Genomic DNA, 16807 nt, shown 5'->3' with positions numbered 1-16807 from the left:
AGGCTGGTATGTGAGGTCACCAGATGGGCACAGTCTGGTATGTGAGGTCATCAGATGGGCACAGCCTAGTATGTGAGGTCATCAGGCATCAGATGGGCACAGGCTGTATGTGAGGTCACCAGATGGGCACAGGCTAGTATGTGGTGTCATCAGGCATCAGATGGGCACAGCCTGGTATGTGAGGTCATCAGATGGACACAGGCTGGTATGTGAGGTCATCAGATGGGCACAGCCTGGTATGTGAGGTCATCAGATGGGCACAGCCTGGTATGTGACGGCATCAGATGGCACAGCCTGGTATGTGAGGTCATCAGATGGCACAGCCTGGTATGTGAGGTCATCAGATGGCACAGCCTGGTATGTGAGGTCATCAGATGGGCACAGCCTGGTATGTGAGGTCATCAGATGGGCACAGCTTGGTATGTGAGGTCATTAGATGGGCACAGCCTGGTATGTGAGGTCATCAGATGGGCACAGCCTGGTATGTGAGGTCATCAGATGGGCACAGCCTGGTATGTGAGGTCATCGGGCATCAGATGGGCACAGGCTGGTATGTGAGGTCATCAGATGGCACAGCCTGGTATGTGAGGTCATCAGATGGGCACAGCCTGGTATGTGAGGTCATCAGATGGGCACAGCTTGGTATGTGAGGTCATTAGATGGGCACAGCCTGGTATGTGAGGTCATCAGATGGGCACAGCCTGGTATGTGAGGTCACCAGATGGGCACAGCCTGGTATGTGAGGTCCTCAGATGGGCACAGCCTGGTATGTGAGGTCATCAGATGGGCATCCTGGTATGTGAGGACATCAGATGGGCACAGCCTGGTATGTGAGGTCATCAGATGGGCACAGCCTGGTATGTGAGGTCATCAGATGGCACAGCCTGGTATGTGAGGTCATCAGATGGGCACAGCCTGGTATGTGAGGTCATCAGATGGGCACAGCTTGGTATGTGAGGTCATTAGATGGGCACAGCCTGGTATGTGAGGTCATCAGATGGGCACAGCCTGGTATGTGAGGTCACCAGATGGGCACAGCCTGGTATGTGAGGTCCTCAGATGGGCACAGCCTGGTATGTGAGGTCATCAGATGGGCATCCTGGTATGTGAGGACATCAGATGGGCACAGCCTGGTATGTGAGGTCATCAGATGGGCACAGCCTGGTATGTGAGGTCATCAGATGGGCACAGCCTGGTATGTGAGGTTGTCGGGCATCAGATGGGCAAAGCCTGGTATGTGAGGTCATCAGATGGGCACAGCCTGGTATGTGAGGTCATCAGATGGGCACAGCCTGGTATGTGAGGTCCTCAGATGGGCACAGCCTGGTATGTGAGGTCCTCAGATGGGCACAGCCTGGTAGGTGAGGTCATCAGATGGGCACAGCCTGGTATGTGAGGTCATCAGATGGGCACAGCCTGGTATGTGAGGTCATCAGATGGGCACAGGCTGGTATGTGAGGTCACCAGATGGGCACTGCCTGGTATGTGAGGTCATCAGATGGGCACAGCCTGGTATGTGAGGTCATCAGATGGGCACAGCCTGGTATGTGAGGTCATCAGATGGGCACAGCCGGGTATGTGAGGTCATAAAACTGTATCTAAGCTGGAGAACTCAAAACTACATGAATAAGTGTGTTAAATAATCACAATACATACAGTTCAGCTACAGGCACTTGACAACAAGCAAATATGAATGTATAAATGTCCTTGAGTTGGCCCCTAAGGGGTTAAATACAACCTTAGAGTCCAATCTGTTGCCAGAAAGAGTCCAAAAAACAAAGTTCCAGGAAGGTGCCGCTCCCTCGGTTGGAAGTGCTAACCCAGCACTTCAATGATAACTAAATAGGATGAGAAGAACAGAAAGCGCACACTTCCTGGTGCAATAACCTTTTTACTAGATGAATGAGACAAACAAACAAACAGTGGTAATACACTCACAAACACCCGAATAAAATAAGCAATTAGCCGTAGTTCACAGATCCGCGCTGGAGATATGCAGAGTTGTCCTCACGGGGGGGATACTCCGCCTTTTGCTGCAGCGCGTCTGCTGCTTGCTTCCGCCTTTCCGGTAATGGGAGGTTCCTGCTGTCTAGGGAGGCTTCACGAGAGACAGCAGGAACCTCCCATTACCGGAAAGGCGGAAGCAAGCAGCAGACGCGCTGCAGCAAAAGGCGGAGTATCCCCCCCCCCCCGTGAGGACAACTCTGCATATCTCCAGCGCGGATCTGTGAACTACGGCTAATTGCTTATTTCATTCGGATGTTTGTGAGTGTATTACCACTGTTTGTTTGTTTGTTTGTCTCATTCATCTAGTAAAAAGGTTATTGCACCAAGAAGTGTGCGCTTTCTGTTCTTCTCATCCTATTTGGTATGTGAGGTCATCATATGGGCACAGGCTGGTATGTGAGGTCATCAGATGGGCACAGGCTGGTATGTGAGGTCACAAGATGGGCACAGCCTGGTATGTGAGGTCACAAGATGGGCACAGACTGGTATGTGAGGTCATCAGTGATCAGATGGGCACAGCCTGGTATGTGAGGTCATCAGATGGGCACAGGCTGGTATGTGAGGTCATCAGATGGGCACAGGCTGGTATGTGAGGTCATCAGATGGGCACAGGCTGGTATGTGAGGTCACAAGATGGGCACAGACTGGTATGTGAGGTCACAAGATGGGCACAGACTGGTATGTGAGGTCACCAGATGGGCACAGGCTGGTATGTGAGGTCATCAGATGGGCACAGGCTGGTATGTGAGGTCATCAGATGGGCACAGGCTGGTATGTGAGGTCATCAGATGGGCACAGGCTGGTATGTGAGGTCACAAGATGGGCACAGACTGGTATGTGAGGTCACAAGATGGGCACAGGCTGGTATGTGAGGTCACCAGATGGGCACAGGCTGGTATGTGAGGTCATCAGATGGGCACAGGCTGGTATGTGAGGTCATCAGATGGGCACAGGCTGGTATGTGAGGTCATCAGATGGGCACAGGCTGGTATGTGAATGGTAGTGTGCGCTGCTGCGTTGCGGGTCAGTGTGTTGTTGTATCATTGCCTATTAGTGTGGTAGAGGTGCTGGTGAGTATAACGCCTCGGACAGTGACCCTGACCTGTGTTTGCGCCCCGCAGGCCTACGCCATGGAGGACAACATGGAGGTGGAGCTGCTGAGGACGGCCTGCATGTGCCAGGCGGTGATCTGCTGCCGCGTCACCCCCCTGCAGAAGGCTCAGGTGGTCCAGCTGGTGAAGAAGTACAAGAAGGCGGTGACTCTGGCTATCGGGGACGGGGCCAATGACGTCAGCATGATCAAAAGTACGTGTCGGGGTAACCCTTTCAGAGCCGGAGGCGGGGAGGGCTCGGAGCACAGTGATAATATCCCGTGAAGCTCAGAGATTATACCAGGACTGGGTTTGGTTACTGGCCCAAAGAGGATTACAAATAATTTCCATCTGACTCCCCACTACATTTTCCTCTGCGTACAAAGTACTCGGCCTGGGAGGAGATGAGATCAGAGGCAGGAACATGCACACGCGCACATGCACACACGCATACACACACGCATACACACACGCATCGGGTCACTACTTCCAGTCAGTGGGAGAGAGAGGGATTTGCCTCATTCCTTACAAACTCTCCCTAAAAGGAACTTGAACTCACTGTCCTATATATACAGAGGTGACGGACGTGGCAGCCCTCCCACCCCCCCCTTGTTTACACCCCGTGACTGTCAGGACATATAGAAGTAATATAAGTAATAAGCGTAGTATCTTTACTGTCAGTCAGAACAGAACTTCTTTGCAAAGCCACGTGGCAGGAAACGCTTTATTGCACCACCTGACCTTCAATACCTCGGAATGAATAGGGCACCCTGATCTTATTGCACAACCTGACCTTCAATACCTCGGAATGAATAGGACACCCTGATCTTATTGCACAACCTGACCTTCAATACCTCGGAATGAATAGGGCCCCTGATCTTATTTCACAACCTGACCTTCAATACCTCGGAATGAATAGGGCACCCTGATCTTATTGCACAACCTGACCTTCAATACCTCGGAATGAATAGGGCACCCTGATCTTATTGCACAACCTGACCTTCAATACCTCGGAATGAATAGGGCACCCTGATCTTATTGCACAACCTGACCTTCAATACCTCGGAATGAATAGGGCACCCTGATCTTATTGCACAACCTGACCTTTAGTACCTCGGAATGAATAGGGCACCCTGATCTTATTGCACAACCTGACCTTCAATGCCTCGGAATGAATAGGGCACCCTGATCTTATTGCACAACCTGACCTTTAGTACCTCGGAATGAATAGGGCACCCTGATCTTATTGCACAACCTGACCTTTAGTACCTCGGAATGAATAGGGCACCCTGATCTTATTGCGGCCCGAGCACAGTAAATGTCTGTTTGTTTAGGAACACATACACCCCATCTTATTGTGGAGGTTATGTGACGGTTCTGTTCAAATCGTGTTGCACCATTTACACTCAGGGTTATTTTTAGTGATCGATGTACAGTACATGAACATTTATGTGCGTGTGCCATCCTCTTCATCACCTTCAGCCCGTGTCTCCCAACTGCTGGATGAAGCCTCACCAAGGATCTTCCACGTATCGCGGTTACAGCCTCTCCACGTTCTACGACCATGTTTTCTGACTTCATCCTCCCATCTTACTTTTGGTCGTCGTCTTGGTCGTTTCATTTTCCTTGGAACCCAGTTGAGTACCATCTTTCCAACAATAGTCATGAATTGTCTAAATCTTCTGAATTATCTTGGCATTTATGGCCCAAGTCTCACATCCATACTGGAGGACAGGCAGAATACGCTGGTCAGACAATGTCCTCTTGAATCACAATGGGAGGTTCCCTTGAAATATTATCTTTTTTTTTCTTCCAAATGCCTCCATCCCATCTTCATTCTCCTATTGATTTAATTCAAACGTTTCCCATCCGGTGTTACTAGCTGGCCACGGTAGACATAGTCTTTGACTTCTTCTAGCTCGATTCCATTGATATGACTATCGCTTTGGTCTTGCTGGAATGCATATGGAGGCCACTTTCTTACTTGCTTTGGCGAGTTCTCCGATCTGCTGCTGAAGGAATTCTCGACTTGTGGCCAAAATAACAATGTCACCGGCAAATTGTAGGCGACTCAAATATTCACCGTTGATTTGTATGCCTTTTTCTTCCCAATTCAGTGTCTTGGACAATTGTGTTGCTGTGATATGTTTTGGTGACACGGTGTCTCCCGGTTGCGCTCCTTTTTTTGATCCTTGTCTTGGTTGTACCTTCATGTAATCTAACGCAGGGGTGAGCAAACGGTTTACACCGAGCCCCCCCCCCTTGTCGAAAACTAAATAAAAGTGTATGACTTCATCACACGGGGGTGAAGAGATTAAAATGGCGGTGGGACGGATATATCGCAAGAAGAAATGACCATCGTTGGAAAGATGGTACTCAAAACGATGAGCAGAAGTAAGATGGGAGGATGAGATCAGAAATTGTGTGGGAGCGACGTGGAGAAGAGAGGCTGAAACCGCAGGACCTGGGCCATCACTGGGGAGACTTCATCCAGCAGTGGGGAGACACGGGCTGCAGAGGATGGGATGAGGGAATGTGTGGGGGCGACGTGGAGAAGAGGCTGTAACCGCAGGACCTGGGAAATCACTGGGGGGGCTTCATCCAGGAGTGGGGAGACACGGGCTGGGGAGGATGGGATGAGGGAATGTGTGGGAGCGACGTGGAGAAGAGAGGCTGTAACCGCAGGACCTGGGAGATCACCGGGGAGACTTCATCCAGCAGTGGGGAGGCACGGGCTGGAGAGGATAATGTAATATATATATTTATTAGACATATATATATTTATATATCATCTCTTTGTTTATATTGGACCAGCGTAACACTGTGTATAAGTTTGCTCAGGGATTCCCTGCACAGTGTCACAGTACTTGTCTGTAGAGCTGACACTCTGCTCTGTTTCCAGCGGCCCACATAGGAGTGGGGATCAGCGGGCAGGAGGGCATGCAGGCGGTCCTCTCCAGTGACTTCTCCTTCGCCCAGTTTCGGTACCTGCAGCGCCTCCTGCTGGTGCACGGCCGCTGGTCCTACATCCGCATGTGCAAGTTCCTGCGATACTTCTTCTACAAGAACTTCGCCTTCACGCTGGTGCACTTCTGGTACGGCTTCTTCTGCGGGTTCTCCGCCCAGGTGAGGGACGCGGGCTGTGTGCTCACGTGTGCAAACTGGGATGTGTGTCTGGGATAGATTAGCAGGCTGGAGACCAATGCTACTACACGTTCAGGGGAAGACCCCAAAGTAGCAGTACCGTCAACTGATTTAATGTAAAAAGCCCCTTTCCATTGATATTTATTTATAGCGTTGGAATAGTGCAGGGGGGCTCAACTCCATTCGCTAAGGCCCCCCCACTCCCCAACAGGTCAGGTTTTCAGGATATCCCTGCTTCAGCACAGGTGGCTCAATCAGTGGCTCCGTTTTTGACTGAGCCACCTGTGCTGAAGCAGGTAATTATTGAGCCTCCTGTGCTGCAGCAGGGATATCCTGAAAACCTGACCTGTTGGGGGTGCTTGAGGACTGGAGGTGACCCCCCCCCCCCCTGGGATTAGAGTACAACACAAAGCAGAATGTCATGTTTGCTTTCGCTAATAAAATACAGGTTAATAAGAAGAGACACCTCATACTTATAACATACAAATGACCCCCCCCCCCCTGAGGGTGAGGGCGTTTATTTGCAGCGGGTGTTTATTTGCAGCGAGTGTTTATTTGCAGCGAGTGTTTATTTGCAGCGGGTGTTTATTTGCAGCGGGTGTTTATTTGCAGCGGGCGTTTATTTGCAGCGGGCGTTTATTTGCAGCGGGCGTTTATTTGCAGCGTTTTTTTTTTGCAGCGGGCGTTTATTTGCAGCGGGCGTTTATTTGCAGCGGGCGTTTATTTGCAGCGGGCGTTTATTTGCAGCGGGTGTTTATTTGCACTGTGTTTTTGCATGGTTTGTGTATCCTTGTAAATATTGTCCTACAGTTGCATGCTATACAATTTCTGGACAAACCTCTGTGTTGGGAGTTCCAGAATCTTCCATTGACTTAAATACAAGTTGGGGCAGTAACAGATCCTGATGAATCTGCCCCTAAATATTTGCACCTGGCTGAAACCCCCAAGGTTATTACTGCAGCTCCTGTGATGGAGCAATGCTGCCATCTAGTGGACATGATTGTATTGTATGGCTTTATTTATATAGCGCCAAAAGTGTACTCAGCGCTTCACAAAGAATACAGTACAGGGAATTATAATAATACACTAAGTGCAGCAAAATCAGACAATAGGAAAGGAAATCCCTGCCCCGGAGAGCTTACAATCTAAGTGTTATGTTGGGAAACTTACAGAGACAGCAGGTGAGGGAATAAGTGCTGTAGATGTCAGTGCTTGGACACAATGGGTGGTAGGAGCGGCTGTGGGTGTGGGACATTAGCCATGAGTGCAGGCTGTTGGGATGCTTGATTTGTGGGGCGAGTTTTAAGGTTAGTCAGTATTAAATGAAAACGTTGACACCATTTGCATGGGAGGAGATGGCAGTGAGGCATGAATGAGAGCAAGTGTGTATGTCTGGCTTCAGGGAGATCCCAGCAGCAGGAAGGAGTAGATAGAGGGTGTGAATAGAGGATTTGTGTGGGTGCTTTTTATTGAGGGGTAAAGAAGTTGTTGGGAGAGAGGTGTATAAATAATGGTGCAGTGGGGAAGTTGAAGAGAACAGAGACATTCACAAAGGAGCGAGGAAACAATAAACAGAAAAAGCAATAGGGAGGGCATGGTGAGATGCAGGAGGAGAGACTTCCCAGGTACTGGAGGATAGGAAGAGTACAAATAATCACAGCGTTTACAAAGTAAAGTTCTCACAGTTGCAGAGTTGTTGTGCAGAGTCCCGGTCTACCTCAATCTTCACCTCCAATGTTAACTCTGCCCAACACTTAGATATGACCCTGTAAGATGGGACACAGCCATGATACTAATGCGGTGTGTGTGTGTGTGCTGTCTCTGCAGACGGTGTACGATGAGTGGTACATCACCCTGTAAGATGGGACACAGCCATGATACTAATGCGGTGTGTGTGTGTGTGCTGTCTCTGCAGACGGTGTACGATGAGTGGTACATCACCCTGTAAGATGGGACACAGCCATGATACTAATGCGGTGTGTGTGTGTGTGCTGTCTCTGCAGACGGTGTACGATGAGTGGTACATTACCCTGTAAGATGGGACACAGCCATGATACTAATGCGGTGTGTGTGTGTGTGTTTGCTGTCTCTGCAGACGGTGTACGATGAGTGGTACATCGCCCTGTAAGATGGGACACAGCCATGATACTAATGCGGTGTGTGTGTGTGTGCTGTCTCTGCAGACGGTGTACGATGAGTGGTACATTACCCTGTAAGATGGGACACAGCCATGATACTAATGCGGTGTGTGTGTGCTGTCTCTGCAGACGGTGTACGATGAGTGGTACATCACCCTGTAAGATGGGACACAGCCATGATACTAATGCGGTGTGTGCTGTCTCTGCAGACGGTGTACGATGAGTGGTACATCACCCTGTATAACCTGGTATACACCTCGCTGCCGGTGCTGGGGATGAGCCTGTTTGACCAGGTACGTCTTGCTGGGAAATTCTTGTGGGGAGGAAGTTTCGGACGGGTCTCACCCAGGACTGAGCAGATAGTGTCCACGTCCTTGTCACACAGGAGTCCACTTCTGGACGATCAGAACCATTAGCAGCCAGAATGTAATGGGATTAGAGGGGGGGGGGGGTCTCAACACGAGTCCTCAAGATTCCACCCCCCCCCCAACAGGTCAGGTTTTCAGGATATCCCTGCTTCAGCACAGGTGGGTCGAAGACTGAGCCACTGATTGAGCCACCTGTGCTGAAGCAGGAATATCCTCAAAACGTGACCTGTTGGGGGGGGGGGGTCTTGAGGACTGGAGTTGAGACCCCTCTGGATTAGAGGATGGAGCCAGGGCTGGAGTCCCATGATGGTATTGAGTATTACTGAGTCCCACACACTAGGGGTGCCTGGCCTCATTGGCTTCAGTGGAGTCTGTCTAAATAAGCATGGTACCTCCTATTAACCTATTAGCTGCCAAAGGACTGCAAAGCAATACTGTAATTAGGGGCCTCGGTTTGGATTAAAGCCGTTAGTGCCTGAAAATACCTACACCGTCCCTTTAAATGTGGAGGAACAGAGCAATGTGCAGATTGGCCGTGAACAGGTTAACCCTCTGGGTGCAGGAATGCCCTGAGCACCATGTCACACGGTGGGGGACCCATCACCCAATGTCAGGAAGAGAAGAGGAGGTCCCATTATCTATAATGTAACTCCCTCTGTGCTCTCATCTGCCACCGGCTTCTATGGGCTCATTATCCCCAATAAATATAGTGAGACGCGGGATGGGGGAGTCTCTGTGTGTGTGTGTGTGTGTGTGTGTGTGTGTGTGTGTGTGTGTGTGTGTGTGTGAGCGTCTCTCCTCTCAGCCTCTCTGTGCTCAGGATGCAGAGTGAGACGCGGGATGGGGGAGTCTCTGTGTGTGTGTGAGTATGAGCGTCTCTCCTCTCTGTGCTCAGGATGTAGAGTGAGACGCGGGATGGGGGTGTCTCTGTGCGTGTGTGTGTATGAGCGTCTCTTCTCTTAGCCTCTCTCCTCTCTGTGCTCAGGATGTAGAGTGAGACGCGGGATGGTGGAGTGTGTGTGTCTGTCTGTCTGTCTGTAACATGTCGTTTGTATTTTCTATAAATTACTCCAGCATAACAGAACTCAGCATTCTGGTTTTTGCACACAAAAAGAAATGTTCATTTTGAAGATAAATACTCACATAAAAATAGTACAAAACGGGGGTGACGTTCAAAATAAGTTTGGTATTCTTAAAAAATGTTTGCATAGTTTTCTTTTTCTGGGTGGGATCTTTGTAATTGATGTCATGATAAAGCCTCTCTCTCCTTCTTAGTTTTAACTCGTGTCTCTCTCTCTCCTCACGGTGGAATCCTCCTATCCTCACATCCTGGTGGAATCAATCATTCTGTGCCTTCCGCCTGTCTCTCGCTCACTTCTGCTATCCTGCTACCCTGCTACATATTTATCCAGATAATATCCCTTGGTCAGTTCTTACTATCACTAACTTCACTTCAGCTAATTTAAAGTAATCTCATAAAAAAACTGCCCACGCCTCCATACAGAGAATAACCAAATATGGCATATGTACTGGAAAGTTCTCAGAGCATCCGTCATAGCCTCTTCCGATTTGCATCAGCTAAAGAAACAGTTGTCAAAAAAACGTAAACAGGGTTTACGAGCGTCCCTCCTCTCAGCCGCTCTCCTCTCTGTGCTCAGGATGTAGAGTGAGACGCGGGATGGGGGAGTCTCTGTGTGTGTGTGTGAGTGAGTATGAGCGTCCCTCCTCTCTGTGCTCAGGATGCAGAGTGAGTCGCAGGATGGGGGAGTCTCTGTGTGTGAGCGTCCCTCCTCTCTGCCTCTGTCCTCTCTGTGCTCAGGATGCAGAGTGAGTCGCAGGATGGGGGAGTCTCTGTGTGTGAGTGTCCCTCCTCTCTGCCTCTGTCCTCTCTGTCCTCAGGATGTAGAGTGAGACGCGGGATGGGAGAGTCTGTGTGTGTGTGTGTGTGTGTGTGTGAGCGTCCCTCCTCTCAGCCTCTCCTCTCTGCACTCAGGATATAGAGTGAGACACGGGATGGGGGAGTCTCTGTGTGTGGGTGTGTCTCAACCTCTCCTCTCTGCGCTCAGGATGCAGAGTAAGACGCGGGATGGGGGAGTCTCTGTGTGTGAGCGTCCCTCCTCTCAGCCTCTCCTCTCTGCGCTCAGGAAGTAGAGTAAGACGCGGGATGGGGGAGTCTCTGTGTGTGGGTGTGTCTCAGCCTCTCCTCTCTGTGCTCAGGAAGTAGAGTAAGACGCGGGATGGGGGAGTCTCTGTGTGTGGGTGTGTCTCAGCCTCTCCTCTCTGCGCTCAGGATGTAGATGACCGCTGGAGCATGGAGTACCCTCTTTTGTATGAGCCCGGCCAGCAGAACCGTTACTTCAACATCAAGGAGTTTGTGAAGTGCGTGATGCAGGGAGTGTACAGCTCCCTCGTCCTGTTCTTCGTGCCCTACGTGGCGATGTATGACACGGTGCGGGACGACGGGAGGGCCATCTCTGACTACCAGTCCTTCGCTCTGATGGCCCAAACCTGCTTACTGCTCGTCGTGTCTGTCCAGGTAACTGCTCTCACCTCCTGCTCCGGTCAGGAATGGCCCCGCCCTGTCCTACCTTATCGATAAGGGTCTGTATCCCGCTCCCTTCTCTCCCCCTGACCCCGCCCTGTCCTACCTGCTCGATACCAGTCTGTATCCCGCTCCCTTCTCTCCTGACCCCGCCCTGTCCTACCTGCTCGATACCAGTCTGTATCCCGCGCCCTTCTCTCCCTCTGACCCCGCCCTGTCCTACCTGCTCGATACCTGTCTGTATCCCGCGCCCTCCTCTCCTCCCGACCCTGCCCTGTCCTACCTGCTCGATACCAGTCTGCATCCCGCGCCCTTCTCTCCCTCTGACCCCGCCCTGTCCTACCTGCTCGATACCTGTCTGTATCCCGCTCCCTTCTCTCCTCCTGACCCCGCCCTGTCCTACCTGCTCGATACCAGTCTGTATCCCGCGCCCTTCTCTCCTCCTGACCCCGCCCTGTCCTACCTGCTCGATACCAGTCTGTATCCCGCGCCCTTCTCTCTCTCCTGACCCCGCCCTGTCCTACCTGCTCGATACCAGTCTGTATCCCGCTCCCTTCTCTCCCCCTGACCCCGCCCTGTCCTACCTGCTCGATACCAGTCTGTATCCCGCTCCCTTCTCTCCTGACCCCGCCCTGTCCTACCTGCTCGATACCAGTCTGTATCCCGCGCCCTTCTCTCCCTCTGACCCCGCCCTGTCCTACCTGCTCGATACCTGTCTGTATCCCGCGCCCTCCTCTCCTCCCGACCCTGCCCTGTCCTACCTGCTCGATACCAGTCTGCATCCCGCGCCCTTCTCTCCCTCTGACCCCGCCCTGTCCTACCTGCTCGATACCTGTCTGTATCCCGCTCCCTTCTCTCCCTCTGACCCCGCCCTGTCCTACCTGCTCGATACCAGTCTGCATCCCGCGCCCTTCCCCCCTCCTGACCCCGCCCTGTGCTACCTGCTCGATACCAGTCTGTATCCCGCGCCCTTCCCCCCTCCTGACCCCGCCCTGTCCTACCTGCTCGATACCAGTCTGTATCCCGCGCCCTTCTCTCCTCCTGACCCCGCCCTGTCCTACCTGCTCGATACCAGTCTGTATCCCGCGCCCTTCTCTCCTCCTGACCCCGCCCTGTCCTACCTGCTCGATACCAGTCTGCATCCCGCGCCCTTCCCCCCTCCTGACCCCGCCCTGTCCTACCTGCTCGATACCAGTCTGTATCCCGCGCCCTTCCCCCCTCCTGACCCCGCCCTGTCCTACCTGCTCGATACCAGTCTGTATCCCGCGCCCTTCTCTCCTCCTGACCCCGCCCTGTCCTACCTGCTCGATACCAGTCTGTATCCCGCGCCCTTCTCTCCTCCTGACCCCGCCCTCTCCTACCTGCTCGATACCAGTCTGTATCCCGCGCCCTTCTCTCCTCCTGACCCCGCCCTGCAATACCTACTCGATACCAGTCTGTATCCCGCGCCCTTCTCTCCCTCTTACCCCGCCCTGTCCTACCTGCTCGATACCAGTCTGTATCCCGCGCCCTTCTCTCCTCCTGACCCCGCCCTCTCCTACCTGCTCGATACCAGTCTGTATCCCGCGCCCTTCCCCCCTCCTGACCCCGCCCTGTCCTACCTGCTCGATACCAGTCTGTATCCCGCGCCCTTCTCTCCTCCTGACCCCGCCCTGCCCTACCTGCTCGATACCAGTCTGTATCCCGCGCCCTTCTCTCCCTCTTACCCCGCCCTGTCCTACCTGCTCGATACCAGTCTGTATCCCGCGCCCTTCTCTCCTCCTGACCCCGCCCTCTCCTACCTGCTCGATACCAGTCTGTATCCCGCGCCCTTCCCCCCTCCTGACCCCGCCCTGTCCTACCTGCTCGATACCAGTCTGTATCCCGCGCCCTTCTCTCCTCCTGACCCCGCCCTCTCCTACCTGCTCGATACCAGTCTGTATCCCGCGCCCTTCTCTCCTCCTGACCCCGCCCTGCAATACCTACTCGATACCAGTCTGTATCCCGCGCCCTTCTCTCCCTCTTACCCCGCCCTGTCCTACCTGCTCGATACCAGTCTGTATCCCGCGCCCTTCTCTCCCTCTGACCCCGCCCTGTCCTACCTGCTCGATACCAGTCTGTATCCCGCGCCCTTCTCTCCTACTGACCCCGCCCTGTCCTACCTGCTCGATACCAGTCTGTATCCCGCGCCCTTCTCTCCCTCTGACCCCGCCCTGTCCTACCTGCTCGATACCAGTCTGTATCCCGCGCCCTTCTCTCCTCCTGACCCCGCCCTGTCCTACCTGCTCGATACCAGTCTGTATCCCGCGCCCTTCTCTCCTCCTGACCCCGCCGTATCCTACCTACTCAATACCAGTCTGTATCCCGCGCCCTTCTCTCCTCCTGACCCCGCCCTGTCCTACCTGCTCGATACCAGTCTGTATCCCGCGCCCTTCTCTCCTCCTGACCCCGCCCTGTCCTACCTGCTCGATACCAGTCTGTATCCCGCGCCCTTCTCTCTCTCCTGACCCCGCCCTGTCCTACCTGCTCGATACCAGTCTGTATCCCGCGCCCTTCTCTCCCCCTGACCCCGCCCTGCCCTACCTGCTCGATACCAGTCTGCATCCCGCGCCCTTCTCTCCTCCTGACCCCGCCGGGTCCTACCTACTCGATACCAGTCTGTATCCCGCGCCCTTCTCTCCTCCTGACCCCGCCGTGTCCTACCTACTCGATACCAGTCTGTATCCCGCGCCCTTCTCTCCCCCTGACCCCGCCCTGTCCTACCTGCTCGATACCAGTCTGTATCCCGCGCCCTTCTCTCCCCCTGACCCCGCCCTGTCCTACCTGCTCGATACCAGTCTGCATCCCGCGCCCTTCTCTCCCTCTGACCCCGCCCTGTCCTACCTGCTCGATACCAGTCTGTATCCCGCGCCCTTCCCCCCTCCTGACCCCGCCCTGTCCTACCTGCTCGATACCAGTCTGTATCCCGCGCCCTTCCCCCCTCCTGACCCTGCCCTGCAATACCTACTCGATACCAGTCTGTATCCCGCGCCCTTCTCTCCCTCTGACCCCGCCCTGTCCTACCTGCTCGATACCAGTCTGTATCCCGCGCCCTTCCCCCCTCCTGACCCCGCCCTGTCCTACCTGCTCGATACCAGTCTGTATCCCGCGCCCTTCCCCCCTCCTGACCCTGCCCTGCAATACCTACTCGATACCAGTCTGTATCCCGCGCCCTTCTCTCCCTCTGACCCCGCCCTGTCCTACCTGCTCGATACCAGTCTGTATCCCGCGCCCTTCTCTCCCTCTGACCCCGCCCTGCCCTACCTGCTCGATACCAGTCTGTATCCCGCGCCCTTCTCTCCTCCTGACCCCGCCCTGTCCTACCTGCTCGATACCAGTCTGTATCCCGCGCCCTTCTCTCCTCCTGACCCCGCCGGGTCCTACCTACTCGATACCAGTCTGTATCCCGCGCCCTTCTCTCCCCCTGACCCCGCCCTGTCCTACCTGCTCGATACCAGTCTGTATCCCGCGCCCTTCTCGCCTCCTGACCCCGCCCTGTCCTACCTGCTCGATACCAGTCTGCATCCCGCGCCCTTCTCTCCTCCTGACCCCGCCCTGTCCTACCTACTCGATACCAGTCTGTATCCCGCGCCCTTCTCTCCTCCTGACCCCGCCCTGTCCTACCTGCTCGATACCAGTCTGCATCCCGCGCCCTTCTCTCCCTCTGACCCCGCCCTGTCCTACCTGCTCGATACCAGTCTGTATCCCGCGCCCTTCCCCCCTCCTGACCCCGCCCTGTCCTACCTGCTCGATACCAGTCTGTATCCCGCGCCCTTCCCCCCTCCTGACCCTGCCCTGCAATACCTACTCGATACCAGTCTGTATCCCGCGCCCTTCTCTCCCTCTGACCCCGCCCTGTCCTACCTGCTCGATACCAGTCTGTATCCCGCGCCCTTCCCCCCTCCTGACCCCGCCCTGTCCTACCTGCTCGATACCAGTCTGTATCCCGCGCCCTTCCCCCCTCCTGACCCTGCCCTGCAATACCTACTCGATACCAGTCTGTATCCCGCGCCCTTCTCTCCCTCTGACCCCGCCCTGTCCTACCTGCTCGATACCAGTCTGTATCCCGCGCCCTTCTCTCCCTCTGACCCCGCCCTGCCCTACCTGCTCGATACCAGTCTGTATCCCGCGCCCTTCTCTCCTCCTGACCCCGCCCTGTCCTACCTGCTCGATACCAGTCTGTATCCCGCGCCCTTCTCTCCTCCTGACCCCGCCGGGTCCTACCTACTCGATACCAGTCTGTATCCCGCGCCCTTCTCTCCCCCTGACCCCGCCCTGTCCTACCTGCTCGATACCAGTCTGTATCCCGCGCCCTTCTCTCCTCCTGACCCCGCCCTGTCCTACCTGCTCGATACCAGTCTGCATCCCGCGCCCTTCTCTCCTCCTGACCCCGCCCTGTCCTACCTACTCGATACCAGTCTGTATCCCGCGCCCTTCTCTCCTCCTGACCCCGCCCTGTCCTACCTGCTCGATACCAGTCTGTATCCCGCGCCCTTCTCTCCTCCTGACCCCGCCCTGTCCTACCTGCTCGATACCAGTCTGTATCCCGCGCCCTTCTCTCCCTCTGACCCCGCCCTGTCCTACCTGCTCGATACCAGTCTGTATCCCGCGCCCTTCTCTCCCCCTCCTGACCCCGCCCTGTCCTACCTGCTCGATACCAGTCTGTATCCCGCGCCCTTCTCTCCTCCTGACCCCGCCCTGTCCTACCTGCTCGATACCAGTCTGTATCCCGCGCCTTCTCTCCCTCTGACCCCGCCCTGTCCTACCTGCTCGATACCAGTCTGTATCCCGCGCCCTTCTCTCCCCCTGACCCCGCCCTGTCCTACCTGCTCGATACCAGTCTGTATCCCGCGCCCTTCCCCCCTCCTTACCCCGCCCTGCCCTACCTGCTCGATACCAGTCTGTATCCCGCGCCCTTCTCTCCTCCTGACCCCGCCCTGTCCTACCTGCTCGATACCAGTCTGTATCCCGCGCCCTTCTCTCCTCCTGACCCCGCCGGGTCCTACCTACTCGATACCAGTCTGTATCCCGCGCCCTTCTCTCCCCCTGACCCCGCCCTGTCCTACCTGCTCGATACCATCTGTATCCCGCGCCCTTCTCTCCTCCTGACCCCGCCCTGTCCTACCTGCTCGATACCAGTCTGCATCCCGCGCCCTTCTCTCCTCCTGACCCCGCCCTGTCCTACCTACTCGATACCAGTCTGTATCCCGCGCCCTTCTCTCCTCCTGACCCCGCCCTGTCCTACCTGCTCGATACCAGTCTGTATCCCGCGCCCTTCTCTCCTCCTGACCCCGCCCTGTCCTACCTGCTCGATACCAGTCTGTATCCCGCGCCCTTCTCTCCCTCTGACCCCGCCCTGTCCTACCTGCTCGATACCAGTCTGTATCCCGCGCCCTTCTCTCCCCCTCCTGACCCCGCCCTGTCCTACCTGCTCGATACCAGTCTGTATCCCGCGCCCTTCTCTCCTCCTGACCCCGCCCTGTCCTACCTGCTCGATAC

The 16807-nt window shown here is 54.7% G+C and overlaps 1 protein-coding gene across 4 annotated transcripts in view; it reads left to right on the top strand.

Annotated features, from left to right (window-relative positions):
• The window catches only part of LOC142472298 (phospholipid-transporting ATPase ID-like), a 293093-nt gene that overhangs the window by 249623 nt on the left and 26663 nt on the right, over window positions 1-16807 (top strand). For all 4 annotated transcript variants that reach the window (XM_075579339.1, XM_075579421.1, XM_075579500.1 and 1 more), the window contains 4 exons: window positions 3129-3312; window positions 6001-6224; window positions 8590-8673; window positions 11039-11284. In XM_075579339.1, the coding sequence (XP_075435454.1) occupies window positions 3129-3312; window positions 6001-6224; window positions 8590-8673; window positions 11039-11284 (738 nt within the window). The remainder of the gene's footprint in view (window positions 1-3128; window positions 3313-6000; window positions 6225-8589; window positions 8674-11038; window positions 11285-16807) is intronic.

This window comes from Ascaphus truei, chromosome 1, assembly GCF_040206685.1.
Source record: "Ascaphus truei isolate aAscTru1 chromosome 1, aAscTru1.hap1, whole genome shotgun sequence".
Lineage (NCBI taxonomy): Eukaryota > Metazoa > Chordata > Amphibia > Anura > Ascaphidae > Ascaphus > Ascaphus truei.
The sequence above is the reverse complement of the archived record's forward strand: the minus strand, read 5'-3'. Positions and strand labels throughout refer to the sequence as shown.